General features: G+C 38.2%; 3 protein-coding genes and 1 pseudogene across 5 annotated transcripts; 2 read left to right on the top strand and 2 right to left on the bottom strand.

The window, feature by feature from the left end:
- Positions 1 to 1,775: 1,775 nt before the first annotated feature.
- On the bottom strand, positions 1,776 to 6,419 carry c9h2orf68 (chromosome 9 C2orf68 homolog). 2 transcript variants are annotated; one of them, XM_034691887.1, is made up of 4 exons: positions 6,047 to 6,419; positions 2,932 to 3,065; positions 2,710 to 2,849; positions 1,776 to 2,600 (listed from the first exon to the last, which is right to left on the bottom strand). In XM_034691887.1, the coding sequence occupies exons 1-4, from the start codon at positions 6,154 to 6,156 to the stop codon at positions 2,541 to 2,543; spliced, it is 444 nt and encodes a 147-aa protein (XP_034547778.1). In that variant the 5' UTR covers positions 6,157 to 6,419; the 3' UTR covers positions 1,776 to 2,540. The 2 variants fall into 2 exon arrangements, with proteins under 2 accessions (XP_034547778.1, XP_034547777.1); XM_034691886.1 differs by having other exon boundaries at positions 1,776 to 2,604; positions 6,047 to 6,414.
- On the top strand, positions 5,928 to 14,912 carry usp39 (ubiquitin specific peptidase 39). 2 transcript variants are annotated; one of them, XM_034691884.1, is made up of 14 exons: positions 5,928 to 5,946; positions 6,575 to 6,657; positions 8,288 to 8,366; positions 8,468 to 8,562; positions 8,647 to 8,783; positions 9,204 to 9,356; positions 9,443 to 9,668; positions 9,818 to 9,892; positions 10,096 to 10,163; positions 10,259 to 10,447; positions 11,297 to 11,439; positions 11,588 to 11,723; positions 11,862 to 11,948; positions 14,673 to 14,912. In XM_034691884.1, the coding sequence occupies exons 2-14, from the start codon at positions 6,597 to 6,599 to the stop codon at positions 14,724 to 14,726; spliced, it is 1,503 nt and encodes a 500-aa protein (XP_034547775.1). In that variant the 5' UTR covers positions 5,928 to 5,946; positions 6,575 to 6,596; the 3' UTR covers positions 14,727 to 14,912. The 2 variants fall into 2 exon arrangements, with proteins under 2 accessions (XP_034547775.1, XP_034547774.1); XM_034691883.1 differs by lacking the exon at positions 5,928 to 5,946 and adding an exon at positions 6,049 to 6,271.
- LOC117818802 overlaps positions 5,935 to 27,258 on the top strand; it is a 34,921-nt pseudogene continuing 13,597 nt past the window's right edge.
- sftpbb (surfactant protein Bb) lies at positions 15,240 to 20,853 on the bottom strand. The gene is made up of 11 exons (XM_034691888.1): positions 20,703 to 20,853; positions 20,396 to 20,448; positions 18,394 to 18,468; positions 18,045 to 18,167; positions 17,821 to 17,952; positions 17,649 to 17,729; positions 17,373 to 17,560; positions 17,137 to 17,272; positions 16,866 to 16,946; positions 16,551 to 16,661; positions 15,240 to 15,640 (listed from the first exon to the last, which is right to left on the bottom strand). Exons 1-11 carry the CDS (start codon positions 20,752 to 20,754, stop codon positions 15,602 to 15,604), a joined length of 1,071 nt encoding a protein of 356 aa, XP_034547779.1. The 5' UTR covers positions 20,755 to 20,853; the 3' UTR covers positions 15,240 to 15,601.

Below are 27,258 nucleotides of genomic sequence, written 5' to 3'. Positions count from 1 at the left end.
GTGTAAGCTAAAAAAAAACCTTAAGAGGAATATCTCTAAACTAAATAGGTTTATTTGCAACAGGTTAGTAACATGACTTGGAATGAAGAGGCATTTTAGAGAAGCAAAGTCTCCCAGAAGTAAAGATGGGAAGATGTTCACCACTTTGTGAGAGACTGTGTGAGCAAATAGTTAAACAATTTCAGAATAATATTAATTATTATATTATGTTATATTACATTATTATTGTTTACTACAGCTCACGGTCATATTACATACCCATATTTTATTTTTTTATTGCTTAATCTGTAATTACCAACCATAATCACACCATGTCAACCTGTCACTACTGAAACCTTTTTAATACTGCCTTTAATTATAGCTATTTAATCTAAATTCCATTTGTAACATTTGTATTTATCTAAATTCCATTTGTAACACTGTATATGTCTAAATTGTACTCTAACTTCATTTATCTATTTTTATTTCACTTATTTTATTTTACTTATTGAAACTTCTTTTTGATTTTACTTATGTCTGGGTTGCTGTAACAACTGAATTCAATAAAGTAATATCTCATCTTATCTTATCTTAATGTTCCATAGCATTAAAATGCAGTGAATTTGGGGATTTCATCACCTACAGTATAAAATATCATGTACAAAAGACATCTCTGTATAAAAGGGTCAATGCCAAAAACCAACAGTGGCTGCTTATGGTTCTTGGGCCCTCAGATGACATTGCATTAAGTTATGACTCTATAGTGGAAATCACTGCATGGGCTAAAAATAATTTCCAAAAAGCATTGTCTGTGAACACAGTTTGTAACTGCATCCACACTGCAGGTCAAAACTATAACATACAAAGAGAAAACCATCTACAAACATGATCCAGCAGCTCTAGCAACCTCTCTGGGCCCAAGCCCAATTAAAGAGGACTGCAGGGAAGTTGAAACCTCTCCTGTGGTAAAACAAAACTAAATTTGACATTCTTAGGAAATCATTGATGCAGTATCCTCTGCTCTAAAGAGGAGAAGGATCATCCGGCTTGTTATCAGTGCAGAGTTAAAAAGCTAATAACCATGAGAGTATGGGGATGCATTTTAACACATCTGAGAAGGCTCTATTTATGCTTTACAATATATCCATATCCAATATATGATGCCTTTTTCAGGGTACACCTTTCATAGTTCAGCAAGAAATTTGCAAACCACATTCTGCACATATTACAACAGCATGGATCTGTGGTAAAATAGTTGGATGCTAAGCTGGCCTGCCTGCAGTCTCAACTTGTTACCCATTGAAGATATTTGGTCCATCGTGGAACAAAGATTTAAGAGAGATGAACCCAAACTTGAAATTCTATATCAAGCAAGAAGATAATTCTTTACTGTCAGAAATTCCAGAAACTGGTCTCCTCTGTTCCCATATGTTTACAAAATGCTTTTAAAAGAAGAATGATGCAACACAATGGTAAACATGTCTCTGTCCCAACTTTTTGGAAATGTGTGGCTGGCATTACATTTGAAAAATAAGCTTATATTCTTCATAAAATCTATCTTTTCAGCTTCAACACATATCATGTCTGTGCACTATGTTCACTTAAATACAGTGTCTGAATGATATGTAAACCATCAAATTATATTTTCATTCATATTTTACACGATGTCTCTACTTTTTTGGAATTGAGGTTGTAAAACCGAAATAGTATTTGCTGTAACCAAATATTGTGAATATGCACATTTTTTCCGAATGATGTATATTAAAAGGTAAGAAGTGATCAAAATTACTCTGTAATTCTTAAAAAACATACATAATTTATGGCTGTTTAAATTCACAAGTGAACATCACACACATTGGACCATAATAAATGGCTTTATGTTTTATGTCATTTTATATGAAGAGAGTTGTGCCCTCAAAAAATATTACTGTATCAAAAATATAAATTTTCTACACATCTCATAATAAATTAGAATATTGAAAACAACATAAAAAGACAAAAAAAATTCATCATGGCCACATAAACTCTCAGCATCAAAAAGGAACGAAACTTACTTCTCACATTTCTCATAAAAGATCCTGAACAGACTGATGTTCTGTTAACAACACATTTTACAAAAACAAACAAAAATGAAATTCTGTTTATGAAAACTTGATCTTGTAAACACAGAAAATATAGGACAGCTTCAAAATGGAGGAAGATTAACAGAGTTCTCTAACAAAGAGCCTCCTTCTTATGAGTTTAACTGTTAAAGGAACAACTGACACATCTTGAAGGTGTACAATGTCATGAACGAGGTAACAGTCCAAGGTGGGTGATACATAATTATCATTATCTGACAGTTACGTTAACGCTCAGCCGTGCAGTCTATGTTAGTTGTTTTGTACAGATGAAAGCGTTGTATTCTTGGGCCATTAAACACAGATATCTGCTCTGACACCCACTGTACAAGATCCCGGGATCCTCAGTATGCACCTAACACTGTCAACAGTGAAAATGATGTCAGCGTTTGTCTCGTCTTATGTCAATCTCTTTTCGAATTCGAGTCCGTAGTGCTGCCCTCATGGCTGAATCGAGGATGTTCTTCTCTGCAACACGTTCCACCACTTTCTCAGGCCGGTCTTCCTTTAGAAAGAGAAACAACAAGAGTGAATTAAGAGAATAACAAAGTTAAATAGTTCCAAGAGCAAGAGAAAAAAAAAAAATCATTCAATTGGGTTGAGCATCAACCTTGTGCACAAGGAAGGAGGTTATAGTGCCACAGTCGGCCTGATAGTCGAGCCAGAACAGTTCAGTGCCTTGAGTCTCTGTCTCTGTGCTTGACCCACTCTCGTTCCACTCTTCAGCATTAGCTCCTGGCTCAGAACCATCTGAAAAATTAGCACACACATACACAATGTCTTCACTGCTGAACTTTTGACGGCTAAACATAACAAAACATATTAAACTTACGTCTACGTCGGGGATTGTACACTTGGATGTCAGGTCGACGGGGACGTCTTGGAGTTGTTGTATGTCTTCGCCGCTGAAGCTCTTTGGCTTGTTTCACCTCCTTGGCTTGTTTCACCTCCTTGTCGTAATCATCTCTGCAAGAAACAAGAAATAAACATTATAAATAAACATAATTCCTCTACCCCCCATTTGCTTTTCTCCCTCCTGCCAACATGCATTCAACTACAGAAGGAACAAGTAGCTCATATTGTAATGCTTCATGTCTTGACTGGGTAGTCCTTATGCTCTGTAATAAACTACTCCTTTCAAATCACTGTTGTTGCCTCTGTTTGTATTACCTGTTGGTTACTGGTAAACATATACAGTGGATAGCAAAAGTCTACACACCCCTGTTAAAATGCAAGGTTTTGTGATGCAAAAAAAATGATAAATCATATCAGAACTTTTTCCACCTTTAATGTGACCTATAACATGAACAATTCAATTGAATTTTTAAAAAAAATCTTTTATGGGGAAGAATAAAAAATAAAACACTAAAATATTGTGGTTGCATAAGTATACACACCCTCTTATAACTGGGGATGTGGCTGTGTTCATAATAAACAATCACATTCAAACTCATGACAAATAGTAGTCAGTAAACACCTGTCACAATTTAAAGTGACTTTGATTAATCTTGATAAAGATCAGCTGTTCTGGGAGGATTTTCCTGACATTTCCTCAATTACATCTTACAGCAAAAGCCATGGTCCACAGAGAGCTTCCAAAGCATCAGAGGGATCTCATTGTTGAAAGGTATCAGTCAGGAGAAGGGTACAAACATGTTCCAAGGCATTAGATATACCATGGACCACAGTGAAGACCGTCATCATCAAGTGGAGAAAATATGGCACAACAGTGACATTACCAAGAACTGGACATCCCTCCAAAACTGATGAAAAGACGAGAAGAAAACTGGTCAGGGAGGCTTCCAAGAGGCTCACAGCAACATTAAAGGAGCTGCAGGAATTTCTGACTAGTACTGACTGTGTACTACATGTGACAACATCTCTCCTATTCTTCATATGTTTCAGCTATGGGTAGGCTGGCAAGACAGAAGCCTTTCCTTATGAAGAAAAACATCCAAGCCCAGCAAAATGTTTCAAAAACATATGTGAAGTCTCCCAAAAACATCAAATGTTTTATGGTCTGATGAAAACAAGGCTGAACTTTTTGACCATAATTCCAAAAGGTATATTTGGCGTAAAAACAACACTGCACATCACATAAAGAACACCAGACCCACAGAGAAGCATGGTGGGGGCAGAATCATGCTTTTGGGGGACTGAGTGCTGTACTAAAATCAAAAGGTGCTTCAAAAATGATTAGTTAAAGGGTGTGTACACTTATGCAACCACGTTATTTTAGTTTTTTAGTTTTTATTCTTCCCCCTAAAAGATAAAAAAAAAAATTTCAGTTGAATTGTTCGTGTTATAGGTCACATTAAAGTGGAAAAAGTTCTGACATGATTTATCTTGGTCTCATTTTTTTTTACATCACAAAACCTTGCATTTTAACAGAAGTGTGTAGACTTTTGCTATCCACTGTATGAGCTTAAAAAATCCCACAATGCAACATTTCCCACAGCTCTTAAAGCACTTACTTTTAAAACATGCAATAACTTATATTGTTACAATTGTTTATAAAAAATTTACGTTTTTTAGTTAAGGGCTTTAAAGCAATCAGTAAACTTCTGACATCAACACACTTTATACTCATTTGCTATAGTTGTGTACTTTATTCTTTTTATATAGCTGTTGTTTGTCAACGATGACCAAGACATATAGTTAACTTGTTATGATATCATAGTTTATAAACCCTGAAAATCGGGAAAAATAAGAACGCAGCATTGGCTTGAGGATAAAACATTTAGAACAAAGTCTGTGGTCAAATGTACAACGTATGAACTCTTTATATAATTATTACCAGTGGTGGAAAGTAACAAAGTAAATTGACTTGAGTACTGTATTTAAGTACATTTTTTGAGTATCTGTACTTTACTGGAGTATTATTTTTTGAGGATACTTATTATTTTTACTCCACTAGATTCAGAAGAAAATTATTGTACTTTTTACTCCACTACATTTCTATCAATGCTCTAGTTACTCGCTACTTTTGCTTTGAAGTCAGCTCATGAATTTGTGGAGCAAACGCAGAGCAAATTTCACTCAGACCAGGCAGTTCATTTAGAGGTGGTAATGATGGCTATAATTCTCCACATGAGCACCCATGTCCATATCTCCAGCCCGTGTTAGAGGTTTTTGAAATGAAGAATGATACGTATCGTTTGAAATGTTCCCCCTGTTTCCCTCTCTGCCCAAACCATAGACTGTATAAAATAGGCCCAAACATACAAACATTCACTGTCAAACCCGAGAAAGCGATGTTTCATTCCAGATGAACATTTCAAACTAAGTTGTCTGTGCTTGGAGTAACTTAGTGTCTGTTTTTATTCCATGATATATTTTTTAGAGATTTCAAGTGACGGTTTCTAAATAAACAATTAAACAGAATGTACTCCCATGTATTCTTGAATGCACATATGTATTGTGAAAATACAATGTTTTGAGATATTTTAAGAAGTACTTTGAATACTTAAGTATTTTTAAAAGGAAGTACTTCAGTACTTTAACTCAAGTAATAATTTGACAGAACAACTTTCACATGTGTTGGAGTAATATTTGACATGGAGTATCTATACTTTGACTTAAGTAATGAAGCTGTTTACTTTGTCCACCACTGATTGTAAATGTATTTCACTACGGTCCTGTTTAAAAAGATCAATCTCACCGAATCCTCTATTTTGGGCAACAAGCAGGTAACTTGTGTTGCTCCAGTGACCTAAAAATCACTGATAACTTTGGCAAACAGGCCTGTGCAACCTCCCTGTATATCACTATTAGAGCCCAAGAGCTTGTGCATGGGTTCCTTTCTGCCCTACCGATGAACCTTTGCACTCTCGAAGTTGTGCCAGAGGTAAACAGTGTGGTGGGTATGATAAAGTATGAGGCTGAATGAATGTTTGGAGATAGTCAGCTGGCTAACTGCATGAGCTAGCGGTAGTCGAGTATATCACCTAGCAATCTGGTTCCTCCGGATATGGTGTAGGAAGCCGTGGCTCATATCCAATCGGCCTCCCCGTTTGTATTTCAGCTCTTGCAATTCATCGTCCCCTAATATATCCATTTCAACATACAGTTCCAGCACGGTTGTTGGATTTGAGAGGTTAAAAACGCTGTTATTTATAACAAGTCTAACTCAGATCCATGCCCACTCACAAAAAGCTACATGCTAGCTAACGGTAAGTTGTTGTCCAATTGTAACTATCCCGGAGTTTACAAGTAGTAATATCTAGTAATTGTTAAAGTTCCCGGCAAAGACAAAAGTCATATTCCATAAGATATAATAAAACATTGCGTTATACTGCCACGAAATAACAAGCTACTTTAATTACTGGCCATTTTGCAGCGAGCTGGGTAGATTCTAACTCCTGGTTAGGTCTTGGTCGGCCGTTTGGCACCGCGAGTTCCGAAGCGCACTTTGCTTGACCCATTCATCGATGCAAGAAACATATTACGTGCTCTGTTCGTTATTCTCAATATAGAGCTCGCAAGCTATCTGCTGTGATGATTTCTCTGAAACGAGAAAGAGAGGAGGAGGAGGTGGACGATGATGATGAAGACATAGGTAAGTTTGTTGACTACCACGTCTGTTCTACGCGGGTTAGCCGAGAGCTAATTGTACCAGAAGACACATAAAAGTGAGTTGTGCACTGACAGACAGTCGGGGCATAATTTACCACAGTAAAGGGGATTAAACTTGATTAAGTAAAGACAACGTAGTTCCAGTTCTTTCTTTGTAGCTCGAGAAAGTTCAGTTTCGTCCAACAACACGTTGGCTAGGTTAGCTAGCTTGTTTTGCTAACTTATTTTCACGCGCACGAGTACTCAATATTCAAGGATGCTTTATTGCCAAGTGAGCTCGCACACACAAGTAATTTGACGTGGTGAATGGAACAGTGGTACTTAACAAAAAGACAGTAAGGACACAGCAAGACATTATGGACACAACAAGACAGTATGGACACAACAAGACAGTATGGACACTACAAGACAGTATGGACACAACAAGACAGTATGGACACAACAAGACAGTAAGGACACAACAAGACAGTATGGACACTACAAGACAGTATGGACACTACAAGACAGTATGGACACTACAAGACAGTAAGGACACAACAAGACAGTAAGGACACAACAAGACAGTAAGGACACAACAAGACAGTAAGGACACAACAAGACAGTATGGACACAAAAAGTCAGTAAGAACACAACAAGTCAGTAAGGACACAACAAGACAGGAAGGAGACAGTTAGGACACAACAAGACAGTATGGACACAACAAGTCAGTAAGGACACAACAAGTCAGTAAGGACACAACAAGTCAGTAAGGACACAACAAGTCAGTAAGGACACAACAAGACAGTAAGGACACAACAAGACATTATGGACACAACAAGACAGTATGGACACTACAAGACAGTATGGACACAACAAGACAGTATGGACACTACAAGACAGTAAGGACAAAACAAGACATTATGGACACAACAAGACAGTAAGGACACAACAAGACAGTATGGACATAACAAGACAGTATGGACACTACAAGACAGTAAGTACACAACAAGACAGTATGGACACAACAAGACAGTAAGGACACAACAAGACAGGAAGGAGACAGTAAGGACACAACAAGACAGTATGGACACAACAAGACAGTAAGGACACAACAAGTCAGTAAGGACACAACAAGACAGGAAGGAGACAGTAAGGACACAACAAGACAGTATGGACACAACAAGTCAGTAAGGACACAACAAGACAGTATGGACACAACAAGTCAGTAAGGACACAACAAGTCAGTAAGGACACAACAAGTCAGTAAGGACACAACAAGACAGTATATACACAACAAGTCAGTAAGGACACAACAAGTCAGTAAGGACACAACAAGTCAGTAAGGACACAACAAGACAGTATATACACAGCAAGACAGTATGGACACAACAAGACAGTAAGGACAATAAATATAGAAACCTAAACACAATCCAAAAATTCTAAATAAAATGAAGAACATTATCCATACAAAGAAAGGTAAAGAAGTACTTTTAAAGACATGAAATAAGTTAACTTAACCAGAGTGCACATGTAGTAGATGAATATAATAATAAAATATGTTATGGAATATTTTACAATATTGCTCCGTTTTATTTATTGAGTTATTCTTCGGTTTTTTCCACTGCCTGTTATAGTTGCGCCCAAAACAAGCCGGGGACGTGTAATAGAGGACCGGAGAAGCCGTCACTGTCCTTACCTTGACACTATAAACAGGTATGGTAATGCTGAATGTACATAAGTAAGCGTCAAAGAATATTTAGCCCCATTCTTTGTACTCTGCAGCTGATTCCCTCTTTTGTTTGTTTATCCATCAGGAGTGTGCTGGACTTTGACTTTGAGAAACTCTGCTCCATCTCCCTCTCCCACATCAATGTATACGCTTGTCTTATATGTGGGAAATACTTTCAAGGTAGGTGATGTGTCTGACATATAAACCACAGATGAAACACTCCTCCATGTGCTTGTACTGATTTGCTCATGCATGTCCTTTTAGGAAGAGGTCTTAAGTCCCATGCTTACACTCACAGTGTGCAGTTTACTCATCATGTGTTCCTGAACCTGCACACACTCAAGTTTTACTGTCTGCCAGACAACTACGAGATCATCGACTCTTCCCTAGAAGACATCACGGCAAGTCAAGATATTGTGATACAGGCCCATGGCATGCTATTGTTACACTTGTGAAATCAAATGGTGAAGTAAATTTTAGGTTTAGCACTATCACTTAGAAAATAAAAGTAAATCCCTTTAATTCAACTCAACTCAACTCAACTTTATTTATTTAATGAATATTAATATGATTTATCTGTCTATGTACCAAGCTTTATGTCATGGTATAGTGGACACATGATTTGATCCTGGTCCTAAATATTGCATCACAGTCAAATTATCCAAGATTACACTGTTATGCACTGACAGCACATGTTTGCACAAATGCTAATACTTAAGTATTTCATTACCAGTATTAAGATGCTAAGTTGAACATTCTTAACTTTACAAACAGGACCGTTGTGTTTTCCACTTGTTTACATTTTCTCTATGTCTCCACAGTATGTGCTGAAGCCAACCTTCACCAAGCAGCACATCTCAGGGCTGGACAAGCAGGGAAAGCTGTACCGAGCATACGATGGTACGACCTACTTGCCAGGCATTGTAGGACTCAACAACATCAAAGCCAATGACTATGCCAATGTGGTGTTACAGGTATGAATAAATGAATCATCCTACATTTTATGGAATCTGTCATAAGCTTTTATGATATTATCAACCATTTCAAATTTACCTCTTAGGCTTTTTCCAATGTTCCACCATTGAGAAACTATTTCCTGGAGGAAGAAAACTACAGGGGAATCCGCAGGCCACCAGGGGACATCATGTTCCTCTTGGTGCAGAGGTTTGGTGAACTAATGCGCAAACTTTGGAATCCAAGAAACTTCAAGGCTCATGTGTCTCCTCATGAGATGCTGCAGGCTGTGGTTCTGTGCAGCAAGAAGAACTTCCAAATTACCAAGCAAGGTAATGCTTCTCCTGACAGAGTCCCTAGCACTGTACAATGCCAAATATTAAGTAAAAAGCTGAATAAAAAAATAAAAATGTGTTTAAAACACACGTATCTCTATAAGACACAAGGCTGTGGTGCTGATTTTTTGTTCTCTGTTCTGCAGGAGATGCTGTGGACTTCATGACATGGTTCCTGAATGCTTTGCATGGTGCTCTAGGAGGCACAAAAAAGAAACCTTGTAAGTATGATATATGATTTACAACTCAATTACTGATGTACTGAATATGATATACGAGAGGGTAAACTAATTATGCATTTGTAAAAGAAAAAACTGCAATGTGAGTGAATTTTTCATTTTAAAGGTTAAATTAGTCTGTACATGATTTTAATGTCTCATTGTTAACAAACAATACAGGTTAACAATGTTCTTTCTGCTCTCAGCAATCATCACAAAGGCATTTCAAGGCTCCATGCGGATCTTCTCGAAGAAACTTCCACATCCAGATTTAGTAAGTTACCTGCATGTGCCTCTTACCACCTCTTTAGTTCTTTGATATGAATGTTTGTCTTATTTTTTTGTTTATTTATTGATTTTGTTTCCCAGCTACCAGAGGAGAAAGAGGCATTGCTGGTAACAGAGGAGTACCAGGAGCAGATGTCTGAGTCTACCTTTCTGTTTCTGACCCTTGACCTCCCGACTGCTCCACTTTACAAGGACGAAAAGGAGCAGCTTATTATCCCACAGGTCCCTCTCTTTAACATCCTGGGGAAGTTCACTGGCAGCACAGAGAAGGTATATACTCACGCACACCTTCTTTTCTTAATGTGTTATTTAAAAAAACAAAAAAGAATATGAAACATGATTTAATGCAACTTTGCAATGCAAAAGTCTGTGGTGCTGATGAATAATTATTGTAGCATGATACTAGATGGTTAACAAAATGTATTAATGGTAAGGGAATGTTGAAGATGCTATGCATTCTTCTAATAATAATAATAATACATTTTATTTGGGGGCGCCTTTCAAGTCGACCAAGTTCACCTTACAGAGAATAAAAACATTCATCATTAAGACATAATTAAAACAAACAAGAAATAACAAATAAATAAATAAAAAAATAAAAACTAGTGAAGTGCAGTCCAGTTAGAGTGAATATGCCTGTTTGAACAAGTGAGTTTTGAGTTGGGATTTGAATGATGTGATGGAGTCTGGCTGTCTTATGTGTGGAGAGAAGGAGTTCCAGAGTCTGGGTGCTGAGCAGCTAAAGGCTCGGGCACCCATGGTACTGAGGCGTGGCATTAAGAATCCAGTAGAGATTGAGCGGAGGGAGCAGGAGGGAGTGTATTTGTTAAGGAGGTCGCGGAGGAAAGTGGGGGCCAGGTTGGGGAGAGCTTTGTAGGTAAGGAGAATGTTTTTATAGTGGATGCGGTATTTTACAGGGAGCAAGTGAAGTTGAATGAGAACAGGTGTGATGTGGTCGTCAGATGATTTGGTGCGGGTGATGATCCGGGTGGCAGAGTTCTGAATGATTTGCAGTCTGTTGATGAGTTAGGTGGGGAGTTCGGTGAGGAGGGCCTTGCAGTAGTCGATACGGGATGTGACTGAGCATTCTAAAGATCTGTGCACTCTTTCCTGTCTCAGGAATACAAAACCTACAAAGAGAATTTTCTCAAAAGGTTCCAGCTGACCAAACTGCCACCATACCTCATCTTTTGCATCAAAAGATTCACCAAGAACAACTTCTTTGTGGAAAAGAATCCCACCATTGTTAACTTCCCTATCACGTAAGTACTGTTTATGTATAGTTAAACTAAAGATGTAGCATTGATTCAGAATGTGCATATTCAGAATTGTTTTGTTTGTTTATTTTTAGTGTACTTTGTCTGTTAATGCTCGCTTGTTTATGTTATCATTTTGTGTACGCTTCAACAGGAACGTAGACCTTCGTGAGTACTTGACAGAAGAAGCTCAAGTTACAGAGAAACACACAACTTACGACCTTGTCGCCAACGTAGTGCATGATGGGAAACCCACTGAGGGAGCCTACAGAATACATGTTCTCCATCATGTAGGTTGAAGAGAGATATTTCTGACAATTGGCTCTTGTGAGGTGTCATTATCAAACATCTTTAATTCATATATTTAAGTTATACTTTGACGAAGCTAGTGTTGTGTTATCATAAACCATATGTCTCTGTTTCATCAGGGTACAGGGAAGTGGTATGAGATGCAGGACCTGCAGGTGACTGATATTCTCCCCCAAATGATCACACTGTCTGAGGCTTACATCCAGGTAAGTCTCCCACTTATTCTACTAATGTCTGAAAATGTTTCCTGAGGCCTGGCTTTCAGTTTTCTGTGAACATGAGTAGTAGAGATCACCACACTTAATCTGCTTGAATTCACAGAATATTTTAATGTGTTTAAAAGTTAAGGCAGTTCTACAGTACAGCATCTGACTATGTTGTGAACTACTTACATGGTATTTAAGTTCTACTATTCTGCGGCAATTGCAGCGATATGAAATTAATGATAGAAAAGAGCCACTGAGGGGTACATGTTAAGCTCAGGGTTAAAGCAGGTGGTTGATTCGACTTCATACCACCATGAGTCTTGTCATGTCATAGCCCACTCACTACTCCCCACTCTTTTTTTGACTGCATAGATAAAGGATAAATGCTCCAAGAAGTAACTTGCATATTTATTTTAAACAGGCCACTATGGTCTTGACAGTTTTCTGCACAAAGATACAAGACGTCTGCATTTTGATCTTGTGTGATGTTATTATGGATGGCAGGTGGAATAAAAACACTGCAGGTAATCTACCGATCAGACATGTTCAGCATTGCAGGCCCTGCCCTCCAAAAGCTCTGCAACCTTTGAAAAGTACTACCCCCCTAGCAGGGGCTTTTTAGGGGGGGAGATTATCTACCCCTGAACTAAATTTAGACCCTGGGTCCACCGGTCGAAACACACGTAGTTCCGGGGTAAAGTCCCTCTGGTCGAAAAAAGGCCTTTAAACAGAAAGCCAATCAAGATAAGCTTTGTCAAGCAAAAGGAGGATGTTTTGTATATCGATCCCCTCCTCAAAGGGTAACTGATATAGAAATGTATGACAGAAAAAGAGTATTAAAAATTGCTTTTAAGATCATACTGTAGGAGGCGCCGTTAGCCTAGCAGATTGGCTGCACACCCCATATACAGAGGCTATAAATCCCAGCCTCGACCATTTGCTGCATGTCTTCCCCCGCTCTCTACTCCCCATATTTGCAGTCTCTCTTTGGCTCTCCTATGGCATAAAGACAAAAAAGCCCTAAACCAGGGATGTTGAACGGGCGGCCCGCAGGCCAAAACCGTCCCGCCAGAGGTTTCAATCCGGCCCGCAAAACGACTTTGCAAAGTGAAAAAATTATAGAGAAGACATTAACTGCAATTTGTCAATAAAAGTAACTACTATTTCAAATTTGTCCTCTGGGGGTCACATAAAATCATAGTGCTGACGAAGCGCACCTGAACGGTGCTCCAGGACTTTTTTTTTTCTCAAAGTGAGAAAAAAGATGACACCTCTGCATACAACACTGTCCAGCAAGCAAACTGTTCATGCTGGAGCTGAGGGGTCCAAAATAGTCAACTTTACCTTCTTCATTATTACAATCTATCTGTTATTTTGCTGTAAACATTACACTCTGTTTCAGGTGAATGGTAAACCTGTGTGTTTGGTGTGTTCGCAGCAGGTTTCAGGGCTTCAAGAGTAAAACAATTGGCCCACTATGAGAATCCTCATGGCAAAAAATACAACAGCTGTTTTTGTAGAAAGATGGTTCATTAAATGTGAACATTTTCAGAATGTACTTGTACTTTTTTTTCTAAAACAAAGGGAAACATTTAGAATTGTTGTTATTATGTTATGATTTTACTGGTTCAGATCAACTTGGGCTGTATGTGGCCCCTGAACTTAAATTAGTTTGACACCCCTGCCCTAAACTATGACTTTGTAAAAAAATATTACAATGTGCAGCTTTCTAGTAGTCTGCAGCTGCATGTTTGCAGACTCCATGAGCTCTGCTGGAGGCAGAGATGACAGAGAAAACAACTGAAACAAGTTCTACAGAACTTAAAGAGTCCTCCTTTTCCCCTGAAGTCAAGAGGCAGAAACATTTAATTTCCCTGTGTCATTTGCTTCAACTAATGCATGAAAGACAAAATGAAACAGTTTCTGGATCTGATGACTCTCAGGTGAGGGAACTGAAGCTGTTGTTGTAAAGTACCTTCCTGTCCCCAATTGCCTCTTCTTTTTTTTGTTTAGTCAGCAACAGTTTTAGGTAACATAAGTTGTTGTTTCATTTCAAATAAACTATTTCATCTTGAACATAAGGAATTAGGACATGGTATCAGACTCCATGTAACTAATGTGCACAGTCTTTTAAGGAGGCATTTCAATGTGTAAATGACAGTTATCAGGGCACAAAGACTGTGATCTGTAGATCTTTACAAATTGATAGTTATTGTTTTAGATAAAGTCTGCCACTTTTGGGAAAAGATGTTTACATTGACAATCAGAATGAACACTAATGAAATAAATTTAAAAGATTTGTGACACTCTTGATAGATACATGAGAATGACACATCATAGTAACTTATACATTCAGTTCATATATGTTAACTACTATGCAATAGTCTCTTTGTCCAGGTATAAATGTGTATGTGTAGAGATTTCTCCCCTATCAAATAAAGATCTGTCATGATTCCCCGAAGAGCTGCTAAAGAGACTTATGGATACCTGTTTGTATGGTGGTGGTTAATGTTACAGAGGAATAAGTCCTTACAATTTGGTGAAAATATTTAAGTTATTTGTGCGAATTATCAGGACTTTGGCAGCAGCTGTCACAACCTGTATCAACTGTATCTTATTGTTACTAGATAGTTGTTTAGTAGATTGTACAGTAAAAAAATGATGTCATATATTTGCAGTGTAATGCTCACTAAGCTCACAAATGCTGTTTTTTTCCTCCTCTAGATCTGGAAGAGACAAGGAGGTGATGATGACACAAACAACCACACAGCAGTGTAAGTGACGCAGGATTTTCCTCACTGAGAAAACAGAACTGTTGTCACCGTTTTGAAAACGAACTTGAGTATTTAATCAATGAAAATACTTGTTTTCTTTTTTTTAAAAGCAAATAAATGTAAATGTCTGTCATTTTCACTGTTTTATCTTTTTACTTTGTGGAAGTTTCTAAATAAACAAGCACCTGGACATGTGTCTCTGCCTGTGTGCTAATTTTAAATCCTAAATCATTAGATGTAAATTGAGTTATTGTAATTAATCATCATTTTTTTGGCCATTTTTCAGAGAATATTAATGATCAGAGAAAACATTTATTTTCACTCATGGTTAGTGGTTGGGTGAAGCAAATTTTTTATCACACAACTGTGTTTACTCTTTTTATATCATAAAGACAACAGAAACTACCCAAGAAATCATAAATTCTCCCAGGGTATGTAAACATGAGCACAACTGTACATATTGATCAAGGAACAGAAGCACAGTCACAAAGAAGTAGCCCAAGAGTTTTTCCAGTCGTCAGCTGTCCAAATAGTCTTTAATATATACTGAATTTCATCTTTCTAAATATGGACAACGGTTCTCATAATTTCCACATTCATAGCAACATATCACAGTTTACTAAATAACACAAAATTGGTCACCTCTGCAGAAACTGACGTTCCAGACTGAATCACTGCCTGTCTTATGACACTACATGCAAGCTGGAGAACTCATGATAATTCTTTATGCCTGAATTGATTGAAAAAGCACATAAGTTTACAATTTACTCAGGCGTTAAAAAAGTTGATCAGTGCATTACATTTTAAAAACAAAACATGAATCGGTGAAGTAATTCATTTTTTAAAAAGTGCAAATATTTTCAGAGCAGGCAAGGACTTTCACTGCTTCCACATGAACTTCTCACAGAAGGCCTGGTTCTGCAGATAAAAACAGAGACAAATAAGAAATGCTAACTGATGATCACATTATCACTATACACTGTAGGTAATATGCAAGCATGGAACAGATTAACACAGGGGAGGGAAAGACCCATGTGTGTAAACATAAATGGACTGATTTTTGCCTTAATTTTCAGTATTTAAAAAATGTGAAATTTTGTTAACTTTGCAAAACCGTCAAACCTTTCAGAAATGCTCACTGCAAAGGGAGCATATTGACTACATGCAGACCCTTGCAGTGTGTTATAAACAAAAATAGGGTGTTGCTTATTCATCGTAGAGCATAATGCTGTTATGTTCGTTTCTCTGGAACAGCAAAAATGTTCCTGGGTAAATTTGACCCGGGGCATATTCAATTATCCAAAAGTGTCAGAACCCCAAAAAATCACAATAAACATTTTTTTTTTAAATCAATTTTTTAACTCCATTTCTAACCATTTAAATCAAGATTTAGTCCATTGGTGTTCTTTAATTCTCAGAGATCATGGTTCAATGAGGATAACTTGCTCGTTTTTCATTAAAATTAATGTTAACACTTTTTTAATGTACATTGGAAAGCCCTGAATATAAATACAATAGTTTTAGATTACATTGATTGTCTGTTTATTTTATTTTAAATTTTGATTTTATTTTTTTTATGAAGTGATGTTGATAATTTAACATGACACCTCTTCTGTCACATGCTGCCCAGATTTTTATAATGCATTTAGCTGGTTTGGAAGGCATATATTACCTAAAATAGACTTTTAAAAGGGTCAATTTGACCCGCAACATAACAGGAGGGTTAAATAAAAAAAAAACACTGTATGGTCTAAATGTTAATATCAGTCTTGTTCTATTCATCACGTCTATCAGCTAAGTTAGCAATGACTGATTGAATTGAACTTACACCACACTTCTTAGCAGTTTGAATGTCTTTGCACCAGTAGCTTGGTCCCCAAGTGCAACGGTTCTTTCCCAATGGCTCCAACTTCTTGGAGGCAATACAAAGATCAGCTCTCTGCAGGACAGAAGGGGAAAACCATCTGAGACTTGACAAGTAGGGAAACTGTAACACATGTAAATGATGTGAGTTTGCATATACTTTTTACTTCAGTCTTTGTGAAGATCTGTAACATTATGTGTAGACATAGATTTCAAATTGTTATTTTAGTCACTACAGTTGAACAGATCAGTGTGCATATGATGTTTTTTATACTCTTACTCCACAAGCATTTGAAACATCCATCTGGTTTCCCAGAAACTCCTGCAGTCTGGAGCCATAGATGTTGATGAAAGCCTCACACTATGAAGAGAAAAAAGAGTCATTTCACAGTTTTTTTCATGCAAAGTGAAATAGAGAGATGCATACTCAGCTGAGCAACTAATTTATAGATAGAATACACTAGGATAGCCGGTTGAAACTTCTATGAAAGATTGTTTTTAGTCGTGAGCTCTGATGGACACCAAGTGTTGGTACATGCTGATGGTCAGACCTTGGGTATGGCATTTGGGTGCTGCACACACACAGAGTGGAGGAAAGAGGAAGTTTCAGGTTGGGTGGAGTTGGGACCAAGGTGAAGTCTGCTCAGCACAGTCAGTGTGCGGCATGAATTACAGTCCGAGGGGGGACTTTTGGGTAATCAGCTGAGAGTAAACACAGAGGGGAAGTGTAAAGTCAAACTAATAGACAAAAAAACCCATCCAAATTTAAACGCCGTAAACTTGTGACTGACCTGAAACAGCCTGCTCCTTGAACATACAAAGGTGCAAAAGAGTGCATATCGTATGCGGTGCAGCAGAGGATAAGAGGAACTCCACAATCTGTTTCCCGTATTTGTTGACAAAATCGTCACATTCGTCCTCGTAGCTCTGGGGTATAAGATCACACACCTCCTCCATGAGCTTCATCAAAGCATCCTACAGTAAAGAGAGAAGATACAGTGATGTTAACATTGTAGAGTGAAGAGGGAGGCTATGTACCAAATGTACACAAAAAAAGAGTCACCTCAGTCATATTTTCAGGCAACAGGGTCTCCAGCTTCTTGATAACTAGCACACACAGGCTGCAAATAGGGCTGAAGACCTCCTGGAGAAAGGGAAGCAGATGTTTACAGAATGAAAATAAATAGCACAATTTTCATTTCAATTTTAGCTAACATTAATATTCTCACACTCACATGTGTGTTTGCAGCTGTGTCGAGAGCAGGGTTGGCTATGTCTTTATCAACGGCATGGTGGGGAAGGTTCAGTTGCTCTTCCTCTTTGTGGGCAGCACAAAGTCCAAACACCATACAGGTCTGCCCTGGTTTCTACATAGACACGTTAAGATGATCAGTGAAGGAATAAGTATTTATTTGTCTTTCAGGTGCCTGTAACAAAGCTTTAATTGCGATTAACTCACCAGGTGACCAGGGGTTTGCTGCAGGACTTTTGGCAAATACGTCTTCACCTGTGACCCACACTCTGATGCCTGTTCTCCAGGGAGGTGTTGGCACAGAGCATGCAAGGTTTCATATACAGTCTCCTGCAAAAACAGAGCAGCCTGTGTTATCCTTTACCTTGGAAAGAGTCATTGATATTTTCTTGTGTTGAAAACAGCTAGGTGTGCTAGTCCACACAAATTAACACTGTTTTCATTCAGTTAACTTCAAGGGGCAAATGACCTACACCATTTGTAGGTCAATGTAAGCATCTTCAATATAATCTCCTAAGGGAAACTTGTGTAGTGAGACAGCCACCCATATACTCACCTTGGTATCTCTGCTGGAAATCATGTTGGCTGAAAGCCGGACAATCTGGGTGCATTCTGAGCAAATATCCAGAGTCTAATGAAGAGAGTCTACAGTCAAATTATCTACATTTGGACACACTCAAGCTAAATGTGGAAAAATGTTATCCTTTGACTAAAAAGTCCTCTTTAATTTTAATTGCTAATAACTTTGTAATAATTGATATTTTATAGGCTCTTGTTTGCTTTATATTTTTTTGCACTGTCTACTTTGCTACTGTGACACTTGAATTTCCCCATTGTGTTACGAGTAAAAGACTATCTTATCTAATCTTATCTTAAAATCATATCCTGCTTTTGAGAAACCAAGATAAGGGTTTTCTAGGGTTGCTCCATAATATACAGTGGCCCTGAAGTGCAAATCATAACGGCAAATCAGAAAACATTACAGCATTAATCATACTGGAAGAAGTAGGTACCCTTGGGGGACAGGACTCGTTGCTGGTTGGACTGGTCTATCCTTTGACACAGAAGGACATACATGGTTTACATGTTTTCCAAATATGAATGCTGCCAGCGACAATGTACATGCTGCTATTAAAGAATTATTTGATGCAAGACATGGATATGACGTGATACTGGATATGCTTCTTCTGGTTTGGTTAAAGCTGGGGTTGGCAGTCTCGGAAAACTAGCATGAATTTGAATGTAGCATGTCCTCATGACTCCGTCTAACCCCTCCCCTCCTCCCTCAGAGCTCCTCCAAAACGACCCCCCCCCCCCCCCCCCCCGCTCACATGCACGAGCGCCGCTGACTTGCGACCATATGATGGTGACTGATTCAAAACCGGTCCTCAACAAAACATTATCATAGTGAAAGTTAAAAACACAAATAAATATGGATGCTGTTAGTACTTACAACTGTCATTCTAGCATTATCCAGTTGTACTGGTGACACGAGATCCGGAGAAAAGTTATAACACATATAATACTGTAACTACTCTCCTATTTGTTAAACGTGTTCAGTGTAGATGCTCTTAATTCCTACAGTGTTGACAGTCAGTGAAGGCATCAGGAGAGGTGTAGAGTGTGTGAGCTGGAGAGAGGAGAGACAAGAGGAGAAGTTCTTCATCCATTCAAACATTGATTGTTGTTTTGTTGGTTGTCGTGATCACGGCCGACAATGACCGGTTATTAAAACTAAACGTGTTCACAAATCGGCTCGTCATCCCTACAGCGTCCGAACGGACGCTACAATACATATACATTTTCTGTAGGACTTAGTAAATGTCATTCATTCTTCTGCTTGTCAGAGCCCCGTGGTGAGGGCTTTTTAGACTCTGATCCGGACTACAGTCCTGAGCAAAGTACCTCATCGGGTCAGAGGGAACAGGCCCGAGGTCGAGCGAGAGGGGCAGTCAGTAGAGTCAGGGGAAGCAGAGGCAGGGGACGGAGACTCGGAGTGCACACTGGGAGAATGTACACACAGGAGGCGGGCAGAATGACAAGACAGGATTTGAATGGTTTAAAATTTTGGCACCCAAAAAAACGGTGATTGGTTGGTGTTTTCCCAGGTTTACTCTGGCTGTAGATAGCAGCTTTTCTTCGCTCTTTTTTAAGAACACATTATGTATTGATTGCCATCGGGACATAAAGATAATTTTAACCAGTATAACAAAAAGTGTATCTAAATCTGATTACCAACCCCAGCTTTAATGGCGTAGTGTTTTCTGAATTGCCGTTGTGATTTGCACTTCAGGGCCACCGTAATAATACCATAATTGAAACCTTATTATTTTAGGCAAACACCATATACGAACATTTCTGCCGATACAGAAGATAGAGACTGATAATATGAGAAAACATAACTCAAATGCACACAGATGATCATTAACCTGGAAACTGTAATGATCATGTACTGTATGGACATGCACAGGAATAAGATTGAACATGCCTCTCAGGTAAAGTAGGCCTACGTCCTGTCAAACTACTATAATGCCAAACAATGATATGTTGAGGCTTACCAGATATTTCTGCTGTACAACTGACAAAGGGTCTATGATGAACCTTGAGTCCCCTATAAATGCAAAGAAAAAAGAGATACACACAGTTGTGGGTGGGACATGGATGTAAGCACATATTTAAAATGCGACACGCACAAAGATATCTTAAAATAGAAACAAAAACATTTCAACGTCGGTCAAGTTATGACTGTAACATGTCGCAAGTCCCACGATAACAACCTTGATATTTCACAACAGAATAAATGGCGACTAATCGAGTGACAGTGATGCATAATTTAGACTCGTCTTCGGTAAAACCTCATCTTACCGTAGCCCAGAGACAGCACGAGAACAGCCAGGAGAAGACCAGGAGCTGACATGATGAGGAAGAGCGCAAAATGGTATGATGACACAGTGAAAATGCTTTTTCTATGTTGACATCAATACCGTTGTTTGGGCTGTACCGGAAGTACAAGTTGATCGCATGACCCAATCAGAACGGCAGTTTAAATGCGCAGGCGCTGTGGCAAATAATCAGACAAATATCTGTGTAATCATATTTGATAGAATTTTATACAATCTATGGTATTGACCCTTTCTTTTTATCCTAAATGATCAGAAATATGTTTTAAAAAATAAACAAAAAAAATTGATTAAATTACGTGAAATCCATTAAGAGTCTGGGTGTAATCCTCGACAGTACATTGTCATTCCAGTAACACATCACTAATGACACCCGGTCAGCATACTTCCATCTCCGTAACATCTCTAACCTGTGTCCATCTCTCTCCCTCAACAGTACATCCATTCTGGTTCACATCCTGGTCACCTCCCGCCTAGACTACTGCAACTCCCTTCTTTTGGTTTACCTGACAAATCCATCCATAAACTTCAACTGCTTCAAAACTCTGCTGCCCGCATCCTCCCCAGAACCCCCTCCACCAGCCACATCACACCTGTCCTGCAGCAGCTCCACTGACTTCCCATTAAGTACCGCATCATTTTTAAGATTCTGTTCCTCACTTTCAAGGCCATCAACAACCTAGCTCCTCAGTACCTCACTGACCTCCTCCATACAAAAATACCCACCCATAGTCTCAGGTCCTACTCTTCCATCCAACTCACCCTACCACCTGCTCGCTTGACCACATTGGGGGTCGAGAGCCTTCAGCGGCTCGGCCCCTCGCCTCTGGAACTCTTTCCCCCTGGACGTACAAAATTCCTCCTCTCCCACCACCTTCAAGTCCTGCCTAAAAACTGGAATGACTTCCACTGCCCTTTCATTTTTCTAGTATTGTATCTTTATTCTAATGTATTTATGTATTTATTTACTGTTGAATGTTGCTTTTATTATTGCTGTGTTGTAAGGTGACCTTTGGTGTCCAGAAAGGCGCCTATAAATAAAATGAATTATTATTATTATTATTATTATTATTATTATTATTATTATTATTATTATTATTATTATTATTACATCTATAATCCTTAATAAAGCCTTCTCATATAATAACTTAACGACCAATTTTTTGGCCCATAGGTCACAGTATTTAATCATACAACTACATGTTCAGAGATGTAGCTTTATACCACCACATGTTCAGGGTGACACTGTAATTGGGGTTAATCTGTGGTTTACAAAGATAAATATGACTGAATTGAACCACTGTTCTTCAACTTGAATAACACCCACAGTCATATTGCAAAGATCAAATAATAAAGGCTTCAAGATGAGCCAATAGATGGCAGCAGAGCTAAAGAAATGTCCTTTGATTGACCCTGTTTGTCCCTACACAATGCTTTTCCTTTCTGCAACGAGAAAAGTGAGGAGTCGTAGGCTGTGAGATTTAATTTTTCAAAGTTCAATGACATCTTGACTCCAATGTGGCTTAGTTATCCAAACTGCAAAAGGAAGAAGCAAATAGTTCAGATATATTTTCTAAGATACAGATCTTAGACTTAAATAACTTAAAATATAAATTTAAAAGCTTTTGATGTCATTAAATGACAGACTTTAAAATGTAATTGTGTAGACACTCAAGTGAAACATGCAACGTGCAAATATGTCTCTGAGGACTATCTGCAGTGCAAAGCTGAGTGTCAGGAAAAATATGACCTCATTAATCTTCTATCTTTCTTAAACAGAGAATTTGTTAAGCCTTCTGGTATGTTATTTTCCACTTAGCCTTTAGCTGCCCTAGAGGAACTCAGAATTTTCTAAGTTGTCCAGATGTCTCTCTGTAATCCGTGCATGAGGACTAGCATTTACCTGAAGTTGCTCCCAGGTGTCACATTATTTCTCAAATGGGTTTCATGCACTGCTGCTTACCTCCGTATATTCACACCCAGCTTATTTGATAACATTAAGTGTGAGGTTGTTGGTTTTGCACTATGATGACAGCCTGCCTGCCTGACAGGTCCCTCACCCCTGTCAGGCAGGCATCAAGGGGTTGATGATCGAGGTGATCATCAGTGTGTCCTGAAGACCTGAGCTGACCAAAGTTTGGCTTCTTGTTAAGTTCCTCCAATCATGTGTGAGTGTGTGCCGGTTCGATTTCCTCTTTAGATGTTCCAATGAAAAGAAGATCCATCAATGTCACAACCTTCTGACAACACCCCACATACAGGTGCAGTCATTTGTGAACAATTATGTAATTGAACACACTAGTCTTAGTAAAGCTCTGATGGAATGAATTCCCTGTCATGTCACTCCTTTGAGAAGCAAATTATTGCCAAGTTTCACCAAAGTTTAGCCATCTCTGTTGTGTTTACTTATTCGGTTTGTGGGACTGTCTGCTCAATACAGCTGCACTAACCTGCTACCTTTGTATTTGCCTAAACGAGTGGTGTCTACCTGACAAACTGACAAAACTATTACAGTATTCAACTGTCAATTAAATAAGGCCATTCAATTTACCAGGTTCCCCGGGTTTACTGGTTGAGCCTGCACTTAATAGAGTACAATTAAATCATAGGTCACGATTCACCAATTATATCTATATAATTTTTCTGCACCTCTCAGTAGATGCCATGTGTTAGTAAAGATTTGCTGTTTATTTGCAGCTTATTTCTATAAATAAAAAAATTCCCAATGTGTAAATGTCCTCTTGCCTTTTAGATCTTTATGCAAAAACTGGTCAGATGGTCCTTTTGATGTTTGTGAGACTATAATAAGGCTACAAAACACATTCTCAAGTAATGTAGAAATAATCCCTGATTTAATGCAGGCTTTATCATGAATCAACTTTGCTCACTGTGAAGAAATGATCAAGCTGCTTAGAGGGTTTTGAGATTTGCTCCGTAATTTAGGCCGGTGCAACAGAAAGGTCAGATTAGAGTCATGAATCTGAAACAGAACAACAAAGATATGACTATATGAGTAAATATTTAAATGATATGTATCATTCATCACCAGCCACCATATTGTCATTTGTTTGTTGCCAACACCCAATCTTCACCGGGCGTGTTCACAGACCTGCACATTACCGTCATAACTTAAATGCAGTGAGAACATTCACATAGATGACTCAGAACCTGTGTTTATTATTAATGTGTCTCTTGGCCTTAGCATCGTTCTTGCTTCAATTTTGTTAACTGTTTAAACCAAAGTACTAGAATGTGTGCTCTGAGGAAAAACAATTCTCATTTTTTATTATGATGAAACAGCAAACAGGCTCTAAAACACATGACAAAATCCTGGTGCTGTCTTGTTGAGGTTATTTATCAGTATACCACAATTTTTTTCGAAGTGTGCAGCGTACTGGAGAAGAAAATTATAAATTCATACATTAAATGCTTAACATAATCATCACGTATGTTTACCTTGCCCATGATGATTAAAACTTTTCTGCTGTGATTACTTTTAGCATACAGAATAGATACCATTTTACAGTGTCATAGCTAAAATATACACTATAAATAAATAATAAATAAATAAATAAACACATAAATAAATAAATACATACATAACCTAAAAGCCTATCATAAATAGAAAACATAGTTCAAAATCGATCAGTATGTTAAAAAAATAGTGCATCAGTAGCCGGATGCAGTCACAGCAGTAAAAAGTGCAGAGGGCAGACTTAAGGTCAGAGACAAGACTCACAGCCTCTAAGAAGAAGCTGCACGTTTGTCTTGTTCTTGCTTTGAGGATGCGCTGCCTTCTGCCTGAGGGAAGGAGGTGGGGTTTGTCATAATATGCGACGCTCTGCTTCTGCACCTGCTGACATTATTGTGCTCCAGGGAAGGGAGGCTGCTGTTGGTTGTTTTTTTCAGCAGATTGAACCACTGGTTGCAGTGCCTTCCTATCAGCTGTAGAGGAGTTCCCATACTAAACAGTGATGAAGTTATGTCAGTATGCGCATCCACCAAAAACTTGTAAAAAGAAGTCAGGACAGCAGCTCAGGCCAGCTCGCTTCAGCCTCCTCAAGAGTACAGTACAGTTGGCTAAGGTCAAAGGTTAATGGATGCATTTTCTGGACTGACTGGAATATGTGAGCTATATTTGAGAACATTAGTTTAAATGATTTTTGACAGGATCTCAAAAATATCTTTGTTATGTCTTCATCGTGTCTGCTCGTGATTTTTTGATAATGATCAGCCTGTAAGTATAAGTATGAGAAAACACTACTGTGCTACAAATGATCTGACCATCTCATTGCATCAGTGATACACAATAAAGAAGTGTCAAGAAAAGACAAAAGAGAGGGAGAGAGGCCAAAACAATGACAGAGATAAAAAAAAAAAAAAAAACGAGTTCATACAGGGATGGATGCAAGTACATTCACATGCACACAGACATACACAAACTCACACACACACACGCACAAACACACACACACACACACACACGCACGCACACACACACACACACACACACACACACACACACACACACACACACACACACACACACACACACACACACACAAACACACAAACACACACCCACACCTGCATGCTCATACAAATACGTAATCAAACACCAATCACAGATTATCTGTCTATAATCATGAGGAGCCTCATTGACTCTTTACACATGCAGTCACATTACCATTATGGTCCATTACAACAAATGTCATCCAAACACCAAACTCACGTGTTTACCAAACCTGAAAAACAGATCTGAAGAAGTCTGCCCCGGAGAGGCCCCGCCATAATATTCTTCTTCTCAAGGTCTGAAACTAAGTGAAGCCCTCATCAAAAGATTTACAAGTTTCACACATAATTAAAATATTTTCAACACACTGACATGTGGTTACAGAGACTACTGGCCCTGCACAATGCTCCACATTTTTTAGTAATTCCTTTTCTGAGTATGACAAGTTCACATGATTGTACACACACCAACATTTATTCACACACAAAATCATAGAAAAAAAAAAAAATATAACTAATGAAGACAACTGTCTCCAAATCATATTTGTTACTTGTATGTACGTACAATCAATGGAAATTCAGACATGAACCCCCTAACTTTTCATACACATACTCACAACAGCTAAGAAGCTTAAATGTGTTTCTTTGAAAGTTTAGTGTGCCATTCTTGTCTATCTTTCTGTGAACATTTCTTGGCTGACAAAAGCCAAGGAATGTGTCACATTAAACACTGGGTGCCAACTTGTGCATCTGGAGCGCATCATATCACTGTCCCTATCACTATCAGGGGGCTTACTAACCTCTTTTTGAGGTTGTTCTTTTTGACATATGTACTCTTTAATCTCATAGCTCATGAGTTAGATCATACACAGGTGAGTAGGTGAAAGGCCTCATGTTAACCCTTTATCCATTTGTATAGATCTTTTTATTTACAGTCTATGGTATAGATACGTAGCTGCCAGAGGTGTTTCTTACCTCTCAGCCAACAATGACATTAAAAAATGTAACGTTTCGTTCATCCATCATAATGTCAAATATGTATACTAATTCCTAATTTGAGAGGAGTTTCACCCACACCAAAATTACTCAAGCTCTACATCAGTTTCTCTAATCAAGATTGAACTATAGAAACTTTTCACCACTTCCCACAACACAAAAAAAACTCCTTTGATTTTTTCTGCTCCAAACAGTCAAGTGAGGTGAACCACTGAGTCACTTTTCCAGTTTGACATCTTTGATTTCCTTGTGAATTCTTCAGGCTTATTCCATTCCCTTTAATCACATAATGTATTCACGAGAGGACCAATCAGATGTCTGGGACACCAGACTTCTCCCCTATGTAATGTTCTCCCAACAAAATCTGCCAACAAATACAAAGAGAGATATTAGAGGTTCATGCACTGTATAAGTTCAACATGGTTCTCTGTCATTCAAAGTATTTTTGTTGGAGAATTGTGTGAGTATCTGTAGCTCAAACAGGTTGGAAAAAAATAACAAAGGTCAAAATTAATTTGAGTTTAGATTCAAGTATAGACACATTTCTGCTCCAACAAATTATCCTTTACATGTGTAAAATATCATCACGCTATGTATATACTTAAAAAAAATACTTTTTCAATAAACTGTGAGTGTTGTAAATCTCAATGACAGGCAGATAATTTAGTTTATGCATTTATATTGTTCTTATAGAAGTTTTCTTCCCTGATGATAGCAATATTGGAGTTTTACCCCCAAGAGCACAAAACAATGTTCTAAATTTTCAAAAGACAAAATGAAATTTAAAGATACATTAAACACAACCTCAACAAAAGCCTATATCATCTGGCCAGAACACACAATTAGCAGTCTCTGGGTTTAGTGTTGACACTATACTCAGGATCATTAAAAATCCAGGCAGGTGTGTTGTTTTTTAATCAATGTGCTTAACAACAACAACAAATACTAAGATACAAGCCTCGGTGGTCATAATCAGGAAACAGGCACTACTTAAAATCACTGACACCTTACTC

The sequence above is a fragment of the Notolabrus celidotus genome, chromosome 9 (genome assembly GCF_009762535.1).
Source record: "Notolabrus celidotus isolate fNotCel1 chromosome 9, fNotCel1.pri, whole genome shotgun sequence".
Classification (NCBI taxonomy): Eukaryota; Metazoa; Chordata; class Actinopteri; order Labriformes; family Labridae; genus Notolabrus; species Notolabrus celidotus.
This window is presented reverse-complemented; position numbering and strand designations above follow the sequence as displayed.